Genomic DNA, 21,002 nt, shown 5'->3' on the forward strand with positions numbered 1-21,002 from the left:
AAAGATAATTTCCTTAAGAAGCGCCTTGGAAATTCTCGACGAGTAGATTTCAGTTCCAGTCAGTTTCCCCGAGAAGTTAATAGCTGAAATTAATCGATCGTACCGCCGTCTAGCGAGAGTCGCTTCGCCAAGTTCACGAGGGTTCTCGAAAAAGAGAACCGCAAATAAATACGGGCCATTAGTCTACCGGATGAAGATAATATCGAACAGGGAAAAAGGTAACTGTGAGTGAAAAGGGAGATTGAAAGGATACACTTATGAGAGTCTGGAAAGTTCGTGACCACTCATCTGAGTTCCAGTCGAAGGTCCATTTACGAAGATTGAGCTGCAGAGGGAAAGATTTTATGTAGCGCCAAATTTTATAATATTATACAAAGATTTAATGTAGGAGAGAGAAACATTTAATCGGTTGAGAGCGTTATCGTCTCAGAAATAACGGTAAGAATTGAAACTAAGGTTCATTCGCGTTTATCAAACTGAAACCGTGGAAGCGTGATTCGATATTACAAGCCGAGTTAGTAGTACGAAAACCAGTAGTACGAGGCACGGAATATTAATGTTTCGAGAGCTCTATTCGATATTTATAAAAGACTACACCTCATCGACGTCCATATGACGTTTTACATTTATATTTCGATATTTCATCAAGCACAGCTTTAAATCTCTAGGAAAGGGTATGCGGTTGAATTCTTGTGCACTAGATAGAATCTAGTCTATCGATTCTAACTACAGAAGCAGTCGATAATGCTGCCGAGGACCGAGAAATAATATATCAATCGTCCATAAATTATCCCGTGGAAATCCTGGTAGAGATTGTGGTGCGCTGATGTTTCGGGCGCCATGTAGTCGTAACTACCCTCCGTGTTGCCTTCCTCTTCCGGTTCCACCCAGTCTTGATTCCCAAAGCCCGTCTTTCTCTTTACTCCACTCTTTGCGTACTTTCGTTCTTTTCCATTCTGCCACCCCATTATATTATCCTGGGATCTACGTTGTTAGGGACACAAGGGGACAACGAAAGCCCATCAAGAGGATCTCAACGCGAGGCAGGAAGTCGACGGGAAAATGGAGAAGCTGCTGTTCCGGCATTTACATACCGTTCCAACGTTGTCCTCTTTGCAATTCCTGTCGCTTTCTTGCGCCCTCTAATATTGCGGCCAACCCATACTACGCTCTCAAATGCGGAAAGAAAGTCGAGAAACAGAGACGATTGTTTCACCTCGCGAATATATACGAAACTATGGCGTTCGTTCTCGAAATCGGCCACCGCTTTTTTGTTTAATGGTTCTTGCGGGATAGGGGATACGTTTGGTCTGTGCTCTGGAAATTTTGATGTCGAATAATCGTCCGTGGTTCGTAGCATTTTAAGAGCAAGAAAGGTGGAAACTATAATAAATGGTACGAAATTTTGTGATGCGTGAACAAGTTAAATGAGAGGAAACAGTTGTAGCGAACATGATAAGATTTCGAAATACGAATTCGTTGGATCGTGTATGGCGCAGGTGTTGTCTCTATCAATCTTTTCCCGACGACCCAGGCCACACTGTGGAAAAGTACACAAAAGCAGGGACAATAAAAGTCGTAGAACGTGGAAGATTTGGGAACGAGTAGCCGAACAAGTGGGAGTTAACCACGTCTCCCCTTTGTTGCCGAACTTAGTCCATTTATTCACCCTCTTCGCTCGTCACTCGTCACAAGGCAGGATGAAAACAGCACAAGGAAGGATCTTGAGAGGAAAGACGGCGGATATCCAGGGTGATTCTCTCGGCGAGTGACAAATGTGATCTTTCGAAATGTCCTCACCTCGATCTCGTTGAATGTGCAAAGTAGAATCTCGCAGATGTGAAAAAACGACTTGACGTCGAACGCTTGTTTTTCTTTCTTTTGTCGCCTCGACTACCGTGGTATTCCTTCCTGTACGAACCAACAGCCTTGTTCCGCGATTCTTCACGCTCGTAGCACGTTTCGAGAGAGGAAACCGTAAAGAGGGAAACATCGTAGCTCGTTTAACGCGGACAGAGACGAAGCGAGATTTTTTATGTAACAAATGAGAATGAACGCGAGTCTGAAAAAGTGGAAACGGAACGAGGAAATATGAACGGGCAGCGGGCCTTCTATACCGGTCTTTCATTGTATTTAATTATCGAGCGATGCTTTTGAGGAATACCCACGTCTGTAGAAAAGCAGGGCTTGACTCAAAAGACAAACAAGGCGGAGCAACTCGTTTAATATACATAAGTCAATGGGATGAAAGACGTTCTATTTAATTCTTCTCTCTGGCTATTACATTACCACGGCAAGATAAAAAGCCACCTTCCTGGAAGAGTCAGCTCCTTCCCCATCGAAAAAGGATACCGCATCGTTTGTAATAATAAGTACACAGACCAGGGGAGGAAACACAAGGAAGTAGAATGTTTAACCATCCGCGTCTTCTTATTCTTTCAGTAAATCCTCCGTGAGGTTTTTAGCCTCTAAAGGCGAAATCTTTTCGAGGGTACGGGAGAACAAAGAAAGAGACTGCTTGTTCACTATTCATTTGCAGTGAGTTTCGTCCAGAAGACAGAGACTCGGGGAGACTAAGAAAAGGGAATCGTCTGGTCTTACGCGTCGCTGTATTGCTAGCTACGTTGTTGCTCCGCTAGAACTTCTCTGAGCCCGGTAATGTCATTTCGAAGTAGTTGGAAGTTACCATACCGTGGCTGTTCTTCCTATCTAACGTCGCCAGGAAATGTTTAAACCTGAGGCCCATTTTTGCTAGTTAGCAGTATTTTCGCCATAAATCGTTTCGTTATAAATCATTTCGCGAAAAATCGCCAATGAGTCAACGACATCCGACCAGATGAAATGTCATTAATTTTCTTCGAGTATGGAAAAAAAATTCCCTTCCAGGAAAATGTCCGAGAAGGATTAATTGGATATTCAAATGCAAAGGAAATATGTAATATTCCTTGAATGCTAACTACTTTTTTTTACGAGAAAAGAGAGACGGATGTTAATTTTGCACGAGACGGTTAATTAAAGCGGAATGAGGTAGACATCGCTGGTACAGACCGCGGAATAATGTTCATTATTAAATGATTTATGATGGTCCATTAACTGAGCCTCTCGTTGACCTATGAATTTCGACGTTGTTGCGGCAAATGTCGATCCTTTTAAACACTATGTGTTTCGAGCGTGCTTGTTGTTATTCGATGTACTTGATCGAAGAAGATTACGCGACCAATTTGGCAAGGCTGTGAGCTAACATAGAATTGATACAATCGTTCGTAAAAACGAGCGTGCCTCAGTAAAAATTCACGAGTGATTTAAAAAAGAAATAAAATTTCTAAATATCGATATAATTGCGCGAATCTAGCCAAAATAATCAACGAAACTTTATTAAAATTCATCGAGCTTCACTGAGCTCCACTGAAAGCTCCCATTCAATGAAAAGTATCGATCGTGTCTAATTAATTGACTTTAACCCCTTTCTTTGCGATACCTAAGTGCGTCCCGGTATAGGATCGTTTCTGATGCCTAAAGGACCCCTGCGTACCAAACTTGGATGCCTCCAGGGGCATCCAGCAATGGAAATTCAATTTCACTGGAAACGCGAGGCGAAACAAGATTTAGCGAGACGCACGATAGGTGACACGAGACACGGTGCATCATACTGTAAGACAAATATCGAACATTTCATGGCGTGTGACTTCCGGATCGATGATATCTACTGAAATCTAAATGTTTCGTCGGTATCATACGGAATCAGAATGTTTGATATTTCTTGAAAACGACACCCGAATTTCCGGAGGACGAGCCAGGAACGTAGAATTTTCTGCTGAATTACCACGATATAAGCCGAAGAAATATACGCTTGTTGACATCTAAAAATACCTAGCTACACGAAAATGGATTGTGCTGGAGTTTATCATGGCTATATAGATGAAATATAGATCGAATTTACGAAGCGTTCAATTTTAAGAATACGACGTCCATTTTTACGAATTCCAATGCCCCTAATCTAGAATGTATGATCTGTAATACTCTGTAAACTTCGACCAAGTTGACGTTTCTATCTAAAAGCTCTTACTGGGATATACATAGACACTTTTATTTGAACCAGAGTAGCGCATCAGCTATAGCATTATACAGCAGCAGCTGCAATATGCAGCAAATTTGATCCAAATTTGACCAACATAATCGCGATAGACGTATCCCATTACAGTGCTAATGAAATTTCAAAATGTTTTGTATAACAAATATCCAATTCATAAAAGAATACTTTCGCGAACCATTGTATACGGTAGAAATATAGTAACTGGGAAACTATCCGAGCTACATTTCGCTCGAACAACGTGGTCACGTACATATTACTAAGTGGAACGAAGGAGCTGTCCTGGTTGCAACTTCGTCGGATTGCATTAAGAAGTTCAATTTATCGAGTTACATCCTCAACTTTAAGATCGCTGGAATACTAACGACTCGGCAAGTCGCATTTTATTTCTCGCCCTCTCGTTTTGCGTTAACGAGCTCGGCCCTTTCCTCCGTCCATCGAACTTCGATCGTTTGAAAATGCGTTCGATAACGAACTTCGACGAAATTCTGAATATTTAAGCAAGACGTAAATTATGAAAGAAACGAAGCGTGCATGAACACGGGTAATTTTTCGCGAGCAGAGTTAGTTGTCAGGAGGGAAAAGAAAGTCAGTAAAGTTTGCGGGCAAAAGGACGTCACTCGAAGAAACGAGACCGTCACAACCTTTCGCTAATTCTTCGCTTAAAATGTAAGACCTTTCCACTCCACTTTGTTGCCCTGTACTTTTCTGGGGATTACAGATGGCGTTCTTGCTTATTTTGCCCCTGTCGACATGTTCCTTGATTGCTCTGTTGCATAACATAGCTATTTGCTTGACCACGTTTCGTTAGCTAATTTTATATCATAGAGAGTTCCATAAGCAGAGAACCTATTTCCGAGGCTTTTACTAACGCTAAACATCTTTTAAAAAATGCTACATTTAAAGCAACAATAAGCAACGTGGACTCGATTCTTAATTACTACAGTGGCAAATTCTAACAAGGAATTTCCATTATAAATTTAGTAGCTATATAAAATAAATAATTATGAAATGTTATATTCTCCCAACTTTTAATTCATACTCTTAATTCGACATACGAGTTGGTACCGTACATAAAAGTACGTGTCATACGCGATGAATGTGTTAAGAAAAAGTATTGACGTAAAATTGAAATCAGAAATGACGGTACGTTCATATTTACCTCAAACTTTCCAGAAATTTTCCAAAGAAATAGAAAATAGAAGAACACAACTGAATTAAAAATAATACAAAGAACCGAACGGAATTATGAATTAAATTTATTTTCTCTGACTTTTGAAACAACGATGGTATTAGCACTAATTCAATGTTCGCGATTATCCTGTCGAAATTGTTAATTTAAACGAATAAAAAATCATGAATCAAATTGACTCACCAATCTTGACGACTGAGGGTAGCGCTGTGACGTTGAACAGCAGCTGAAGCACGAAGACGGTGGCTACCAGGCAGCCTAAATTCATAGCTCATCTCGAATGCTCACCGTTGCGGCCTCTCTTGTTGGCCCTTTACACGCACACCACCTCACCAATCACGTCCGAGAGCTGGCACACACGACGCTCCTGTGCATTTACCTGAAAGCAAGTTAACAAAGCTCGGATGAGCTTGCAGGTTCTCTGGTGCATTTCGCTGCTGCGACCACAACGCGACAATCGCCGGAGAAAACGCTTCGTACTGCGTACACCGTACACCCAGCGATGACGCTAATGTATAAACTTCGCGTGATAATAATACGAGTTCCCTTAAACTCGCTTTCAGCGAATAGTTCGTACTAAATCTTTCTTTGCTCCATATACCCTGTTGCTCTTTAAATTTATTAATTTATTCTTTCTTGGACTTTAAATATATTTTTTTATCGAGGGATTTTTTTAGAGGAATTTCCATATAAGTTAGGAAATCATTTTTAAAACCATTCTGGATATTTAATGAAGGATATTTTAATAATGTTCCGCGTATTTTATAAAAAAAAAAGAAGATTTCGGCTTTTCATAATTCCCTCTCCATATATCCCTCTTTAGTCTCTCGTTAGTGCAGCTAATTTTTCTTTATTTTTTGCACGAAACAATATTCGTTTCAAACAAATACGCCTTTTTCTACTAAATTGAAAATATTTCAAAGTAATTTGACATACAACAATATTACAAGAAAAGTGATATTTTTCGTGCACATTTAAGCTCTTCTGGGAACAGTACAATGTTAACAACTCTCTATGGAATATCTCCAGGATTTAAGATTCCGGATCTTTCGTTAAATTATTCACGCGTTTATGAAACAAGGGTAATTGTCAATCCTGCGATCGTAAATAATCACTACGACGCAAAATTGGCGGAGTAAGCATCGGCTCAATATGGCAGTCATATCGCTTTATGCTTTATTACAAGTCGACTCGGTAATTACCGTAAATTAATGTGAACAGATGTGCGAGCACGGTGGAACAGAATTACTGATTGTTGAATTATTCGAGCCCAATCGTTTATTCGATATTCCGGATAGATCGTAGCAAATTACATGGACCAGGAAAATCTTTGTCGACATAATAAGAACCGTTTTCATTCAGTTTTTAATCCTGTCCAATTAACGCTTTAAAGTACGTTTTTCATCTCCTCCACATAAATAGCTCATTCACATTTATTCCTTCAAGCAGTTTCAATTATATTTAATAAAGATGTTTAAAGTACTTAGCTCAAAGTACGAATTCATTCAGTAAAATATGTACGCGTTTCATTGACCCAACAGGATCATTAAATTCAGGGTTAAGATAGCGCTTCAAAATTTTTTACTTTTTCACGTACTGAACTGAACTCGTACACTTTTTCACCCGGGAGCTGATATTTCTTGGCCAATTGAAAACTTCGTATTACAAGTTATACATTAGAAAGTTCACATTGGTACCACAGCGACTGAAAACGTGCCAAATTTCTTTCAACAGCTACAGCTATATTTACGTAAATGCAGAATGAAAGAAGAGACTGCCCCGCCATGAAATACCGGTATATTTTCACTTTGCTCTGAATATGCTACAGTGACTTGTATTGCGTGCCTCAAACCAGACGCAATGTTTCTCATTGATCGTAGAACGAGAAGCCGCGCGGCGATTCTACGAGCATTGTCGCAAAATTTACATTTTGCACACGACACCCGGAGCACCCTCCAGGTCGGAATTTATTGTTGCAAACATTCTCATTCGCGCTTACGTGTATTCCTGGCCTCAAGCGTAACGCCAGCCTTGTAAAATTGAAATTTATTCACCGAATTTCAGCATTTTTGAAATCATTTGCAGCGGGGCGCCACGCCACGCTTGGCAGAAATGAAACGCACGAGAATTGGTTAACGCGATATTTGAACTGGTTCGATGGTAATCAGTAGCTCTTTTTTCAATCGTTTCCAATCACTCGTTTTTGTATTATCCGTTGATTGATTTTATTCTTTCAGCATTTTTGTCGTTATTGAAATTTAAATTTCCTCCAAAAATTGTCGTTAGAAATGTTTTTGCGCCGACTTTTGTTTCATTATTTTTATCAATCCAGGAATATTACTGAGCATAAACAAACTTCGTTTGTTGTATCATCAAAGATATCGCTATTATACAAGGAAAGTCAGTAACAATAATTTACGATTTCTAATTTGTGATTATTAAAGCGTTGCTAATAATATTAATTAAATTATGCAAGAGCACCTAGTTCATTATCAACGCGGAATAATATTTTTCTATGAAACGTGGCAAAACGAGACAACAACGAGTAATCGGTAAAAGCAAAATGCAACAGTTGGCGATACACACCGAGTGCATCAATATCACCACGAATGTTAATGGACAAACGATATTTCGATATAAGTTTATCCACATTTTTCTGCAATTTCAATGTCACTTATCTAGCCGTAAAAAAGAAATGGACGATCGCTCTCTACTTTCGCGGCAACTCGATAAATGGTTAGTCCGTTGGCTACCGTGCGACTCGTAGATAGCAGGGTCGAAGAATTTGTCTTAGGGATTTCGTCCAATTTATTTCACTCTGTGTCTCGGCCATTGGCCACCGTGTAAACTCGACCTCGTGTTAGTCACAAATCCTCCTACGACAATCACCAAGTACTTGTTACCTGTTAAGAAGTAACAATTTCTTCCTGAACAAAGAATTGTCCGACTCTGAATAGATATAAGCCGTATCAAACGTACAGCGGCGCACGTCATTAAAAACGATATCTTTTCCTTATATCTTTTCTCTATCATTTTATTTTCCAAATCTCAAGCGTATAAATTGCGAATTCCAGATTCCAGCTACACGGCGGTTCAATCGATGCGAAAGTACCTCATTAAACGTTATTCGGTGTCTCGAAAATAAAGCCGTGAAATTGCGTCATTGTCTGGCCGCGTCTATCGATAGTTGGTCCGGCTGGTAGACTTTTTATTCGACTTTAATTCAATGTAACGATTGTTTCACGGGTTAGAAGGAATTCTAGGAAGTTGCGTGGCTTCTTACTGTCGCTTCAGAAGAAACAATGCAACGACTTTCGGCCGGCGATAACGCGACTTGGTGTATTCGAAGATTGTTTCAGACTCGTAGACTCGTTGGCGACTATCTTTGGGCTCGCTCCATTTTCGCGTTCGAGCTACGTTTTTACAATGCGAATTCGATGTCTACACCCACGATTTTTCTCCCCTGAATAATACTGGTTACATGTTAAACGGAAATAACATTTTCTCTGAAGAAAAATATGAGGTGGTCGAATTGAAGCGTGTGTTGTTTGAAAAATTATCGCGAGTCGCGGAGAGGCAAGTATTATCACGTTCTACAGTGATTTTTATGTCTTCCTCATGGTGTTTAAATCTCTCGTCTATTTGTGCTAACTGAGGAACGTAAGCACATTAGTTGATTCGACCGAGGTTATTTACACTGCCGACTATAGAATATTTTGGTAAAATATTTTAATAGAAATGGGAATTTAAACAAACACCAGACGAAGACAGTGAAATGGTAGAAGCGTAAATTTTGTGGTGAACCTTTGCAATTTCAACATCCCGGATTGTTTCGCTGGAAAATAAACGAGCGGCAATTAGGCAACCCGTAATTAGAACAGTTCAGCCGAGAAAGTTGCACGTTGCCGATAAATAACGTCTTCCTTTCTTCGAATGCTAACTGCGCTTTCAGGTGAAAATAATATGACCGTTAAACAAAAGGGGTCCGAATCTTATATTTCTTCGATTCAATTTCGTCGTGTCGCTTCATCCGGCCATAATTCGTATCCGCTATAAAAACGTTCTAATCGCATCGAGAAAGAGAAGAAAATAACCGATATGGAAGATAAGAAAAGTTTAGGAAAGAAAAGAAGAAGGACTGATCCATCCCACGCCACGCTTTGAATATCTTTTCTCTTCTTTCTTCTTTTATCTATCTGGACCCTTCTATCTCATCCCCTTGCTCAACACCTTTGTCAGCCACCCTTTCTTTTGTGATTTATGATTGCTCGAAGCATCTTGCCGAGATCATCTAGAAAGCCTCGGGATAAGGAGATAGAGGAAATGTTGGATCGACAGTTCTCTATCTTTCCTCTTCATCGAATAGAAACATGGTTATTTCTTTGGGGAAAAAATATACACTGTCTCACGAAAGTATTTGGATAGTTACTAGATAAAACATCTATGTCTATGTTGTATGTGTATTATAAAATATTTAGAAATTTCAGTAGCACTGTAGTAAGACACGACCATTGAGATTATATCGGTCAAACTTGAAACTAATCTGAAAATATACAGGGTGGTTGGTAACTGATGGTATAATACAAGCGGAAAAGGGGTGATTCTACGCGAAAAAAGAAGTCGAAAATATAAAGTATAATATAAAAATTTTTCGTTTGAGGCTTTGTTTTCGAGAAAATCGACTTTGAATTTTCGCTCGGTACGCGTGCGCTTTATCACGTCTCGTTATAACGGATCTCACTGTAGATCGTTGTCTCGATGGAAAAATTAAAAAAAAGATGAAAAAAAATTTTTTATTCTATATTTTCGACTTTTTTCCCCGTAGAATCACCCCCTTTCCGCTTGTACCACCAGTTACCAACCACCCTGTATATACAGAAATTACAAGACATACAATTATAGTTTATTTTTTAAATGAAAAATTGCCAATCTTCAATCGGAGATGAATAAAGAAAAAATCTCATTATAAAATGCAACGTTACGCGAAGCAATTGTGAAGCAAGATATACACGCATCAAAGGCCCAGGAATTTTGCAATATTTCGCATGACGATCGACGGGAACTGATTTTCGCTTATGCGGGCGATTCCACAAAAGGTTCGACAGTAGATGGTTACGTCAGCTCTTACAATAGCTTCATCGATTGCGAGCATTGTCCTTTTTTTATCGATCGTGTTATCTAGTCACGTGCCATTGAAAGATTCGTGAAATTAGGCAGCGAGTCGTACGAAATAAGCGGGTAAAATATTTAAATACGTCGCCTGACTGAATATCAAATCCGGTCTGTGCTCGACGGTCAAAATTTATATTTGCTGGTTGTTGTTCTCTTCAGTCCTGTCCCTCTCTCTCTCTCTCTCTCTCTCTATCTTTTTTTTTTATTTCGGCGGAGTGCACCTCTGCCGTCATAAATCTAGAACTCGTGGAAAATTACGAGGCTAATATTTCGAGTCTAGTTTTATCATTATTCTGTCTCAACGTTACTTCGATTTCGTGACTTGGAATAAAAATATAGTTTAATAAATTCGGACAAGAAAAGGCTGACAACGTTTCGCCGCGTCGCGAAATTTAATAAAGAAACCCGCTATGTTCCCTTCGTGTTTTCTTGTAACCTTCGTTTAAAAATTTGACGTCGCACTGATTACGGGGAAGCGCGATTCCTGGATCGAATTTAATTCGACTGGCAGCTCTACGGACTGTCGGCAGCTGGTAGAGTACGTTTCCGTTTTGATCCACGTAAAAAAAAAAGGAAACAGAAAGAAAGATGATCAACAGGCTAACGAATAGCGAAGACTATGCGAATAAAATATCTTTTGTATCTAAAATTACTTTTTCATAAATTTCTAAATCACTTCATTTAAAAAAATTAAAAACTCTTTTATTGGTCTTTAAAAAGCATCTCAATGAAACGTGTAACTAATTATCAAGCAATCAGCAACTACGAGTACCTAATACAAATGGCGAAAATTCCAAACGTAATAAATGTAGCAATGAATCAACAGCGCTGGCTGCTTCAAATAAATTACATGGAGTAAACTACGTGCGGGTTGCTTGGCAGGCGTCATTTGTACCGGTTCGCCAGGCATAATTTATTCGCGAATTACGCGTCAATGCATCTGCCGTGCAGGAAAGCGCGACGAATAGTCAATTGTAAAATTGTTATTGGTGGTCCAAGTCTAAAATACGTCCTGCTACCGTAATTTACCTCGGCCCATACCCTTCGTCGCGACCCTCTCGCCGGGTATAAGCGGTCGAACGACATTAAAGCTCGTGCCATTGTTCCGACGTGTATTCACTCCGAACTTCAACCACGACCGATGTCAGTTGGCACAGGGTTGGCTGGGATAACCGACCAACCTATCACGCGTCAAAATAAACCTTGTTTCGCCGAACGCGCGGCAAGTCACGTGGAAAAAATATCGCGGACGAATACAGACAGCGTGAAAAAATACGGTGTCAGGATAGTTCACGTCATGCGAGCCACGGTTCTCCGATATTTACCGACGAACAAATCAAGTGTGGACACGTTCGTTTTACCAAGAAATTGGGCCAGATATGTTACGAGATTCTGCGTGTTACGCTCTGTTTCTCGTTCGTACATTTCGAGGGATTCGCATTTCGATGATTATTAATGTGTATGTACCTCTTACCATGTAATATTGAATCACACGTGTTTGGAAGAAAAATTCAGTTCTGAATTTCAATTTTCAGGTCGAGGAGTGTTAAATATAAATTGCATGAATATTCCGACGTTGGAAATAAGAATATCTAACACTCATATATGCAGGTTACTACTAAAAGGAGCATGGAGATCGAAACGAATTTAAGTGTGAGAAACAGGTTAGATATTATTGGCTTCGTCTTATTTAAGAACTCGAATGGAGGCATTCTATTGGATGTTCGAAGATATTCTGACCCGGATATTCAATACCGCGAATAGCAATACCGCGTAAATAATTCAATATTCGACTGTTATATTTAATTGGTCGATTCTGTCGCCATATTTAATTTCGGTTTCTAACGGTCACTCAAGATCGACACTGACACTATGTGCTTTTTAGTTTTCACAAGTTTGCGTTTATTCAAATAGTTACACAGTTTTAAACGATCTAAAACGTAGTAGGGAACAGGTTAAATGTACTCACGAAGCTTTATTGCGTGTGTCAAGTGTTGCCAAGCTGCTGCGTAGGCCGAGGGACGCGGTGTCGTGGGAAATCGATGGATTTACCGATGGACACGTGACGATCGGTGGAGGATTTTCGAAAAGGTGGACGCAGAAGGGCATGCGTGGTCGGTTTCGTTCCCGCGGCACGCGTAAACATAACCTCTATGGCGGTCGAATTTTCATCGCGACGACATAAACACAAACACCCTATCGAGGCAGCGGCCGGCGCGCGACTGCCACTGGTCCTTCGGCCGTCGACTCACGAAACTACCCGAAATCAACCGATCCGCGTTACGAGCCAGCCACGTGCTCCTGCCTCTGTTACACATGCGCCTTCCCACGTGCTCCGTCTGTCCTGTAAGGATACCGCTAAAGTACTAGTCAGACGCAACATTTTCTGTCTTCCTTTAATGGACTTTTAATTAAAATTGGTGAAATTCAAAGCATTATAACGCTGTTTAATATTAATAATTAAATATTGTGTTTTGAAACAGTCGCCTAACCACGAAAAACTATGTTTCAATTTACAATTGTATAGATTATTAAAGATAAATTAGATTTTTTACATTTTTGAAAGTATAAACTGTACAAATTCGAAATATTTAGAACAAAAACTGATATACAAGTAATATAAGTTATATAAAGTTATATAAGTAAAAAACTGATAATATATATGAATATAAAGATAAATGCAGAAAATGAATAATATTTATCGAAAAATGTTATCGTTACTAATATCACTAAGACAGCTACTCGTATGTATATTTACTTATATCTGCAGTTTTTAACAAAGCTAACGCTTCCTCTGGGAACTGTCCATTACTTTCTCATTTTAGATCCTTAAGCTACTTATTACGGGATCTGAAGACACCAAGATCAGATCCTCCATACATTCCTTCCTTGAACATTTTCTTGTATCATACTGCTATTTTATTTTATAATATTTTGTAGTTTTGTTTGTTGAAATATGTGACAAACAATTAATGTTTATGAAACAATTGCTACTCCACTACAATACTCTATACAATACTACAATACTAGAATACTCTACTACAATAGCTGATTTTTTTGTCTGTTTCTCCATTGTAGTTCTCCACAGAGCGTTCGTGAGTTTGACCGTTCGATTTTAAAATTAAGTTATACAGAAAGTTACAAAATGTAACATTAGATTTTTACAAAAACCAAAGGACTGAATGTGTAGTATAAAACGGACGCGAAATTTTGACCTAACGTTACCAAAACACATAGTTTTACTTAGAAAATCAAAATACATGTACTAGAAAATTGGCTATTAGGTATTAACTGAGTCTGTTCGTTCATCTAATCAATTTTTTTCAAAATTGTCTTTTGCAAAGTCTAAGTATGGATCTTCCTATACAACATTCGTGACACATAAAGTAATTCATTGTAAATAACATCACTTACTAGAAGAAGAAATATCGATCGTTAAATGGTATTCTTGAAAATGGTAGAAATTGCTCATTTTCGTTTACATATTACCCTACTTAAACAATTTTCATAAGTAAATAGCAACCTAAGTAAGGATTTAAGAACTTAAAAATACCGAGAATTATGTAATAAGAAATGACAATTTTCAATAAATATTTCAATTTAAATGTTTGAAATCTTAAATAAAATAACGATCTTCGATGAATTTTTAAATTTAAATATCTGGAATTAAAGCAATATAATGCTTTTATATGAATTTCTAAATTTTAATATTTAAAAATTAGGACGATATTACGTTATTTATTAAATATTTCAATATAAATATTTGAAGTTTTTCGAACGGTATAAATATGGTTTCTTTATTAGCTTGAAAAAAAGACAGAAATGATTAGAATTTCATTTAGAATTTCATTTTATTATTTTATTTTTAAAATATTAATAATTAAATACGCGATGATATTCTATGAATATTAGATCAAAGTGTCATACAGCTTGCACACCATGTAGAGAATTATTGATTTTAACTGTAGAACAAAGTTAACAACTTCTCTTTCTTACTTCCTGGTTCCGCCACAACTTGGCCACAGGAAACGGTAACGACTTTTCAAGTAACGTTAAAGTAAAATTCATTTTTCGGAGTGGCGAGCGGTATTCGACAGTAAGCAGAAATGAAATTGGCATGACTTACAACTTTTACCATTGGGTACCGTTATACAAACTCCTTTCTATTTTTTTACACCGTAAATTTAAATTGACTTTTTGCTCTGCTGCATATAATTCGGCTTGTTAAATATTTAACGAAATTCAGAGTCTGGCATCTGTAAATAATCTTATCTCTGACTAAATGAAAATTTCATAATAATTTCCCATTATTTACGCTAAAGATTTATAAGGCGAAAGTGGTTGCAGAAGTTTATGAGAGTTTTAAAGAAACCTAGCAGTCGCTCAGATTAATTAGGACCAGACAAACAGAATTTTATATCCGTCTTTAAAACTTTCTACTCCTCCTCCGCAAAGTTGATGCAATTCGAATCTCAGAACTCCTTGCATTAATGTATGTGCCCGTTATGCTGATCGACAAGGCTCCACGAAATCGATCAACGTCTCCACTGACACCACAGTGGAATGCATCAATTTGATGTATGTTCATCTATGTCCTACGTCATAATAAAATGAAAGTAAAATTAAAAACACAAACTCCCTATGAGACGCTCGGTACATCCTCACTACGCGCATCGGCATGACCTTTTTTGAAAGTGAACGCTACAAATCGATTTGAAATCGCCATACCACACGATCTGTTGGGACGTGCTGATGACATATCCCCACATGTTCGGTTTTGTCGATGGGATATGGAATTTTAGACGAGAAAATTAGTTTGTATTATCGATACAAAATGGTCGTGCTTATAAATGGAAAAATTATCGCACGCCGATCTTCTTTTTTTAAGATCAAAGGGAAGGTTAAAAAAGAGACGGCTCAGGGACGTCAAGATTTTACGAGAAAATACACGCGAGAAGCTTATACGAAAGTCTATTAGTTATTACCTTTTTTCCCATCCATCTCTCTGAACACATACAGGAATAAGGAACACGTGTCGTAAACCAAAAGCAGATTTCAGCAACTTGCATGTCTTCGTACGACTTATATATAAAACTTCTGATTACCTGTAATAAATATTTGAATATTTGCCTCTATCTTATAACAACTTTAACTCCACTACTATTAGCAATTTAAAGAAGATACCAATATTTTATAAAAACAAAATGCAAACTGGACCAGAAGTGACGAATGACTTTCACATTTAAAAGTCTAATTAGAAGAGAAGCGTAAAAGGAAGCTAATTAGAAGAATAGAAATATTTAAATTATTAAAGACGTTTATGACAATTATTCGAAAGTTTTATAGGGAAGAGAATTACGTACCGTTTTGAACATATTCGATGACTCAGGCAGCGATCGTTAGAGGTGAGATTTTCAGGATGTCGCCAAAGTTCTCCGTGGGGTAACTGCACCCCTAACTTTGCCTGGTTGTGTAACACCGACGGTGTGCAAACAGGGCAAGCACTGGACGCAACAGGTCGCATGACATTTATATTTCCGTGTAGATCAGGACTACGGTTTAGCCGGGACACAAACCCGTTGATAAAACGTAGGAATCGTGCTTTCGAACTGTTAGCTACAATCCCAAGTGAACGAGATAGTTGCTTGTATATCCGGAGGATGGCGACGCGCTCGAACTCGGCAAATGCTTCCTCTGCGACTTTCACCGATTCTTTTGCGGCCACATCGGCATATGGAATTCCATTTTTTCTTGTTTATCTATACGACCTATAGAAACGCGCTACGGAATTTCATAGCGTTAAAAAATGCTTTCCATACACTTAAATATTGTTCTACATGTTGAATTCCCATCCTCAACGATCACTTCCGGTTCTGTAGCTGTATGTCGCTATAAAATTCTATATGAATATCAATATTTTGTTTTTTTATGGTGCAAGTTTATTACAATTTCGTTACTTTAAAAATTGTTTCTTTTCAAATCAAGCAAGTATACCTAGTAGAGTCGGATAATTTTAAAACGAGATCGAAGATTCTAAAACGGAGGTCGACCAACAGGAAGAAACTGAAGTATGAAAGTGAGATGACGAGAAGATGACATTGCGGTAGGAGAATTGTTGGCATGAGACACGGTTATCTCACTGCTTCAAAGCGAAAGCAAACTGCAGGCTTATTTAAAGCGGTGACTTCCGTATCCGACTTCCGTTCTTGCCCGGATTCCGTAGAATATCCGCAGGAAATTCCTGGTGCTTTCCGGCTACAATCCTGAAAGAATTTCATCACCACTAAAGAATACATTTTCTAGAAACAGATATTAGAAAGTGAACGTTTATTCTCAGAAATTTATCGCTTCCTTTATCGACGTTCCAGCGTTTCTTTCGTGCGATTAATTAAACAGCCGACTGGTTTTACGCATTGTAATATGACAAATTCGCTGAGAGGTTTGCACTGTAGCTGATCAACACGACGAAGTACAATTCTGTGTTATATGTGTAATAGAAAGCACTGCAAGCCGGGCATAATGGGGAACAAATTGCCATCGCGTACAACATATCGTGTTATGAGACGAATATACCATAATATGGCCGATATAATTTATAACCGGCTTCAGGACGAAACCGTTCGTCCATTAAATACCATTTCCACGATCGACGCGCTAACACGATGACCGTTCTTCAGCTCGCAATGGCTAAACAGATGCGACCCACGAAACGGAATTACTAATTACCGGCCCGCAATTACGCGTAATTGCCCGGGCTCGATGGGAGGGAGTCAGCTTTTAATAATGGTTATATTCATAAAACGCATACTACGCAACGTATATAACACAGCGTGGAAGTTTTGGGAACGGATCAGAGAAACTCTGAACGTTTTGCTATAGGTACGTTGCGTTAATCGTGTTAGAATAATATTTACGCAGTTCGAAATAATAATCTGTCGAAACTTTTGAATCAATTGATACGTTGCGTACATGCATTAATACGTTTCATTCGCACGTATTTCAATCTTTCAATGAATTTTTCCAAATTCCCTCTTTTTGAATCATCCATTTCCGGTCCTTTTTCAAACGCGTCATCGTATCGTTAGTTGCGTTGATAGTAACAAACTGAAGCCGACGCCCCTGAAAATATCGATCAATCGAGCAAACAGACGCGCGAATTATTTGTTCATATCTCTTTTGCACTATGTTCGCACTAAAATTTTCCTATTGTTTTATTTAATTCGCATATCCTTTGAAGTATCTTGGTCTTCTGAAAACGCCCGCATTCTCACACTTGTTCTCGTATATTGTAGAAGTCAGACGGTTCTTCTCGGGCAAATACTGATCACTCGATCTGGATTTTCTCTCCACTGCTTTTACTGTAAATTAAAAAATATTACTATCATCACATATACATCGAACCAAAATATGATTTCTCCGTCTATTGATAGGAAATCAATCAATCAGTCGGTACTGATAGGAAAAGCGATCTTGCAAAACGATAACGGTAACGAAAAATCCTTCAATGAAACCAATGCTCCTGAAAAACCGTCTGTTTTAAGTGAAAGCGAATTTATTTATTTATTTATTTATTTAACGGACGTAGGCCGTTTGCTGTCGGATATTACATGAATTAAACTACAAAAGAGTACGTACCATTTTTAAGTTACGATTTATACAAACTCATATAAGTTAAGTGAAATGCAAGGCAAATTACAATCGCGCAAAATATAGGTAAACATACGCATTAGGATGTGATATCGTGATTACTCTCACAGTTTGATAGTGTTTACCGTAGAAGATAGGGAACATTTATGATAGTTAAAAAAATACGAAATTATGGAAATTCGAAATGATTTTCTCTCGTTTCTTTGCATAGAAATATGAATTATTTTGTGGATATTTATGGGAAATTCAAAGAAATTTAGACAAAAATACAAAATATGTAAATTACTTATAGTATATCATTTCAATATATATGTATTATTTAATAAATTAAACAAATCTTTGCTTACGAAACTAAATAATACTAAATAATACAATACGTTCTTTGTTGAGAATTTCATAAAAATAAATTTATAATTTATCGTAATTTATCAAGATTTGCGTAGGCTTTATTGGTCAGGGCGCTAATAAAGGCGGTGATCGGCGGAGCGGGGAGGCATCGGTGCTGGTTAATTTGGCTTGGTGCCCTTGATTAAACGTCTGTCCCTTATCGGGATTCGAGTACACCGTCCGCCTATAACCCTTCCGGTATGCTGGCTGAAAATTTATCGGCCGGACGGTGGCAAGGGTGTCGCCCTGGTATTGTTTTTCCGTTATCTTCAGTATGGTTTAGATTACTCGTGCTTCCGTAGTCGGTGCTCGCGACGAGGTTGCCGACCGGAACAATCATGGGCGGCAACGATGTCTGCCGTGTGCCAAACGATAAGCCGCCAGTTAAGCTCGACACAAAAGCGCTCGCTAGTGTGTAATAGCAAGGTACTCTGCCCTTGGAAATATTATACTGACGGGAAAGAAACTAATCGATCAACTTCGAGGTCGATTTATTTGAAAATGATTCCTCAAGCAGTAAAGAATTTCGATATAACTTGAGATTTAAAAAATTATACAAGATCGAGATATGGAATAGTAAGAATCAAAGATACCTCCTGTTTCGTTTCTTTTTAATTGAACTATTGCAGACTTTGATCGATCGATTCTTCGACGAGGAAGGAAGTGATATAAAATCAGAAGTTAACGTTTATTTAATGGAGGTGGGATTCGACGGTTGCCATGCTATTTGAAAGTCAAATTAAACGAGTAAAGAAAGGGTAGAGACGATCGTAACGAGAATGAATGGGAAACCGATGGTTGGAATCGCTGAAGATCGATAAGAAGTGCTGAAAACGACGCTGAGGACTCGTAAAACGAAGAAAGGGAAGAATGCTATATAGCAGATAGGATCTGTCATACTTTCACTCGCACGAGATTCGATTTGTCTCGTTCATCTACCATTCATTACTCGAGTAACGAACATTTTCTCGTACTGAAAGTTTACATTAATTCGTCCCGATTAAAAAAAAAACTCGTCGATTTAAAAAAAAACTCGTCGATTTAAAGGACTCGACGACACCGAAACGAAGAAAGTTCAATTAACGAGATAGATCGCGTCTCGCATGTTGCAACACGTCGTACGGCGTACGAAAATCTGGTTAAACGCATGTACACCCCATTTCTGCTGACATCCTCTCACGAACTTCTGTTGTTATCAGATTCCGACCGTAAAGTCGACGCGTTATCCGCGATACTGGCAGAGTCACGAACTTCCCATGAATCTGTGTTTCTGACTGGCCCGGCCGCGTTACGTATCGCTACCACGTCGAAAGCTTCTGTTTTCCGATCGAGACATCGAAATATCACGCAACGACTGAGTTTCTTCCTCGAAAGTAACTACTTTTGACAAATTTCGCTCGTTCTCAGACTCTAGCTGTATTTCTACGAGCTAACAAACACACGTCACGCATACCTGATATCTGTCTTCTTTTATCATTTCCTTTCTTCCCTGTCTTTCGTCTTCTGTTCGTTTTAAAGGCAATCTTTTCCAAGACAACGACGACATTCCATGCAATCTACCGTAACGACCTTTGATGTCGAATCTCCCTGTGGCCAATGAAGATAATGTTCGTGTCTGCCGTCCGTGACCCGAGTCGATAGTATCTCATGATAACGAGAGAAAAGAATTCGTTAACGAGCCGTACGAGCACGAGTCAAAGGGTGGGTGGAGTTTCGCGTGCGTGGTCGGCCAAGGTGTCAATGTTAATTGCGTCGAAGAACTTTCACGTCTTGAACAATTCCGAGCTGTCCCGTCGTTACGTCCATTCGTTTCAGGTATTCGACAGCATCGACGTTGATCATTTTCAACAAGTTCTCTAGGATATGAGCGCGGCGGTGCTGTCAGCCGCGAAGAATAGTTCAGCTTCCCTTTTCGCGGAGAACAATGATATTTAAAGGCATTTCTCGTAGCCAATTCGACAGCGATTTATTATCTAACCGCGAGAGAGAGACTTACAAATTCAGCGCATTCACCGCGGCCCACCTTGTCAGGCGAAAATCACGTTTCTCCTTCAAATTCACCTCAGAAATTCGCATCCATCAAAGTCTTCCTTTCCGCTTCCAAATTTATTCTGCTCGTCCATTTCGAAAACTTCGTCCATTAATATCGCTTGTTGTCCCGTTAAATATCAAACCTGGAATTTTAATTGTTCATATGGTGACGGGACTGAATCCGACTGAGATATCGAAGTGTACCACGAAAACTATGAAAATGTGTTATTATTCGCAAGCCGGTTAATTTCAGCGTGCGATAAAATTGTCATTTTGGCCATGATATCATTTTCGAGAATTCTAGCACGTACATTGTCGTAGATAGCGCATTAGCGCAAAGTGAATTCAACCTCCCTCGGAGCGCGTTACGCCATTACGAGAATTACCAACGCGACTGCATTGCCTCTCTCTGTTTTTCTCCGTGTTACCGTAAAATTGCTCCGTTTATTGGGATTCATTGTTGTCCTCGTTCGGCGGCGCGCT

At 38.8% G+C, this 21,002-nt stretch overlaps 1 protein-coding gene across 7 annotated transcripts in view; it reads right to left on the reverse strand.

Moving 5' to 3' along the window:
- Positions 1-12,684, reverse strand: part of LOC117204263 (glutamate receptor ionotropic, kainate 2) — a 115,245-nt gene extending 102,561 nt beyond the window's left edge. For all 7 annotated transcript variants that reach the window (XM_033441508.1, XM_033441506.1, XM_033441505.1 and 4 more), the window contains exons 1-2: positions 12,424-12,684; positions 5,466-5,661 (exon numbers count right to left, since the gene is read on the reverse strand). In XM_033441508.1, coding sequence (XP_033297399.1) covers positions 5,466-5,550 — 85 coding nt within the window. In that variant the 5' untranslated portion in view covers positions 5,551-5,661; positions 12,424-12,684. The remainder of the gene's footprint in view (positions 1-5,465; positions 5,662-12,423) is intronic.
- Positions 12,685-21,002: the final 8,318 nt, after the last annotated feature.

This window comes from Bombus bifarius, unplaced genomic scaffold (genome assembly GCF_011952205.1).
Source record: "Bombus bifarius isolate JDL3187 unplaced genomic scaffold, Bbif_JDL3187 scf7180000007977, whole genome shotgun sequence".
In the NCBI taxonomy this organism is placed as follows: Eukaryota; Metazoa; Arthropoda; class Insecta; order Hymenoptera; family Apidae; genus Bombus; species Bombus bifarius.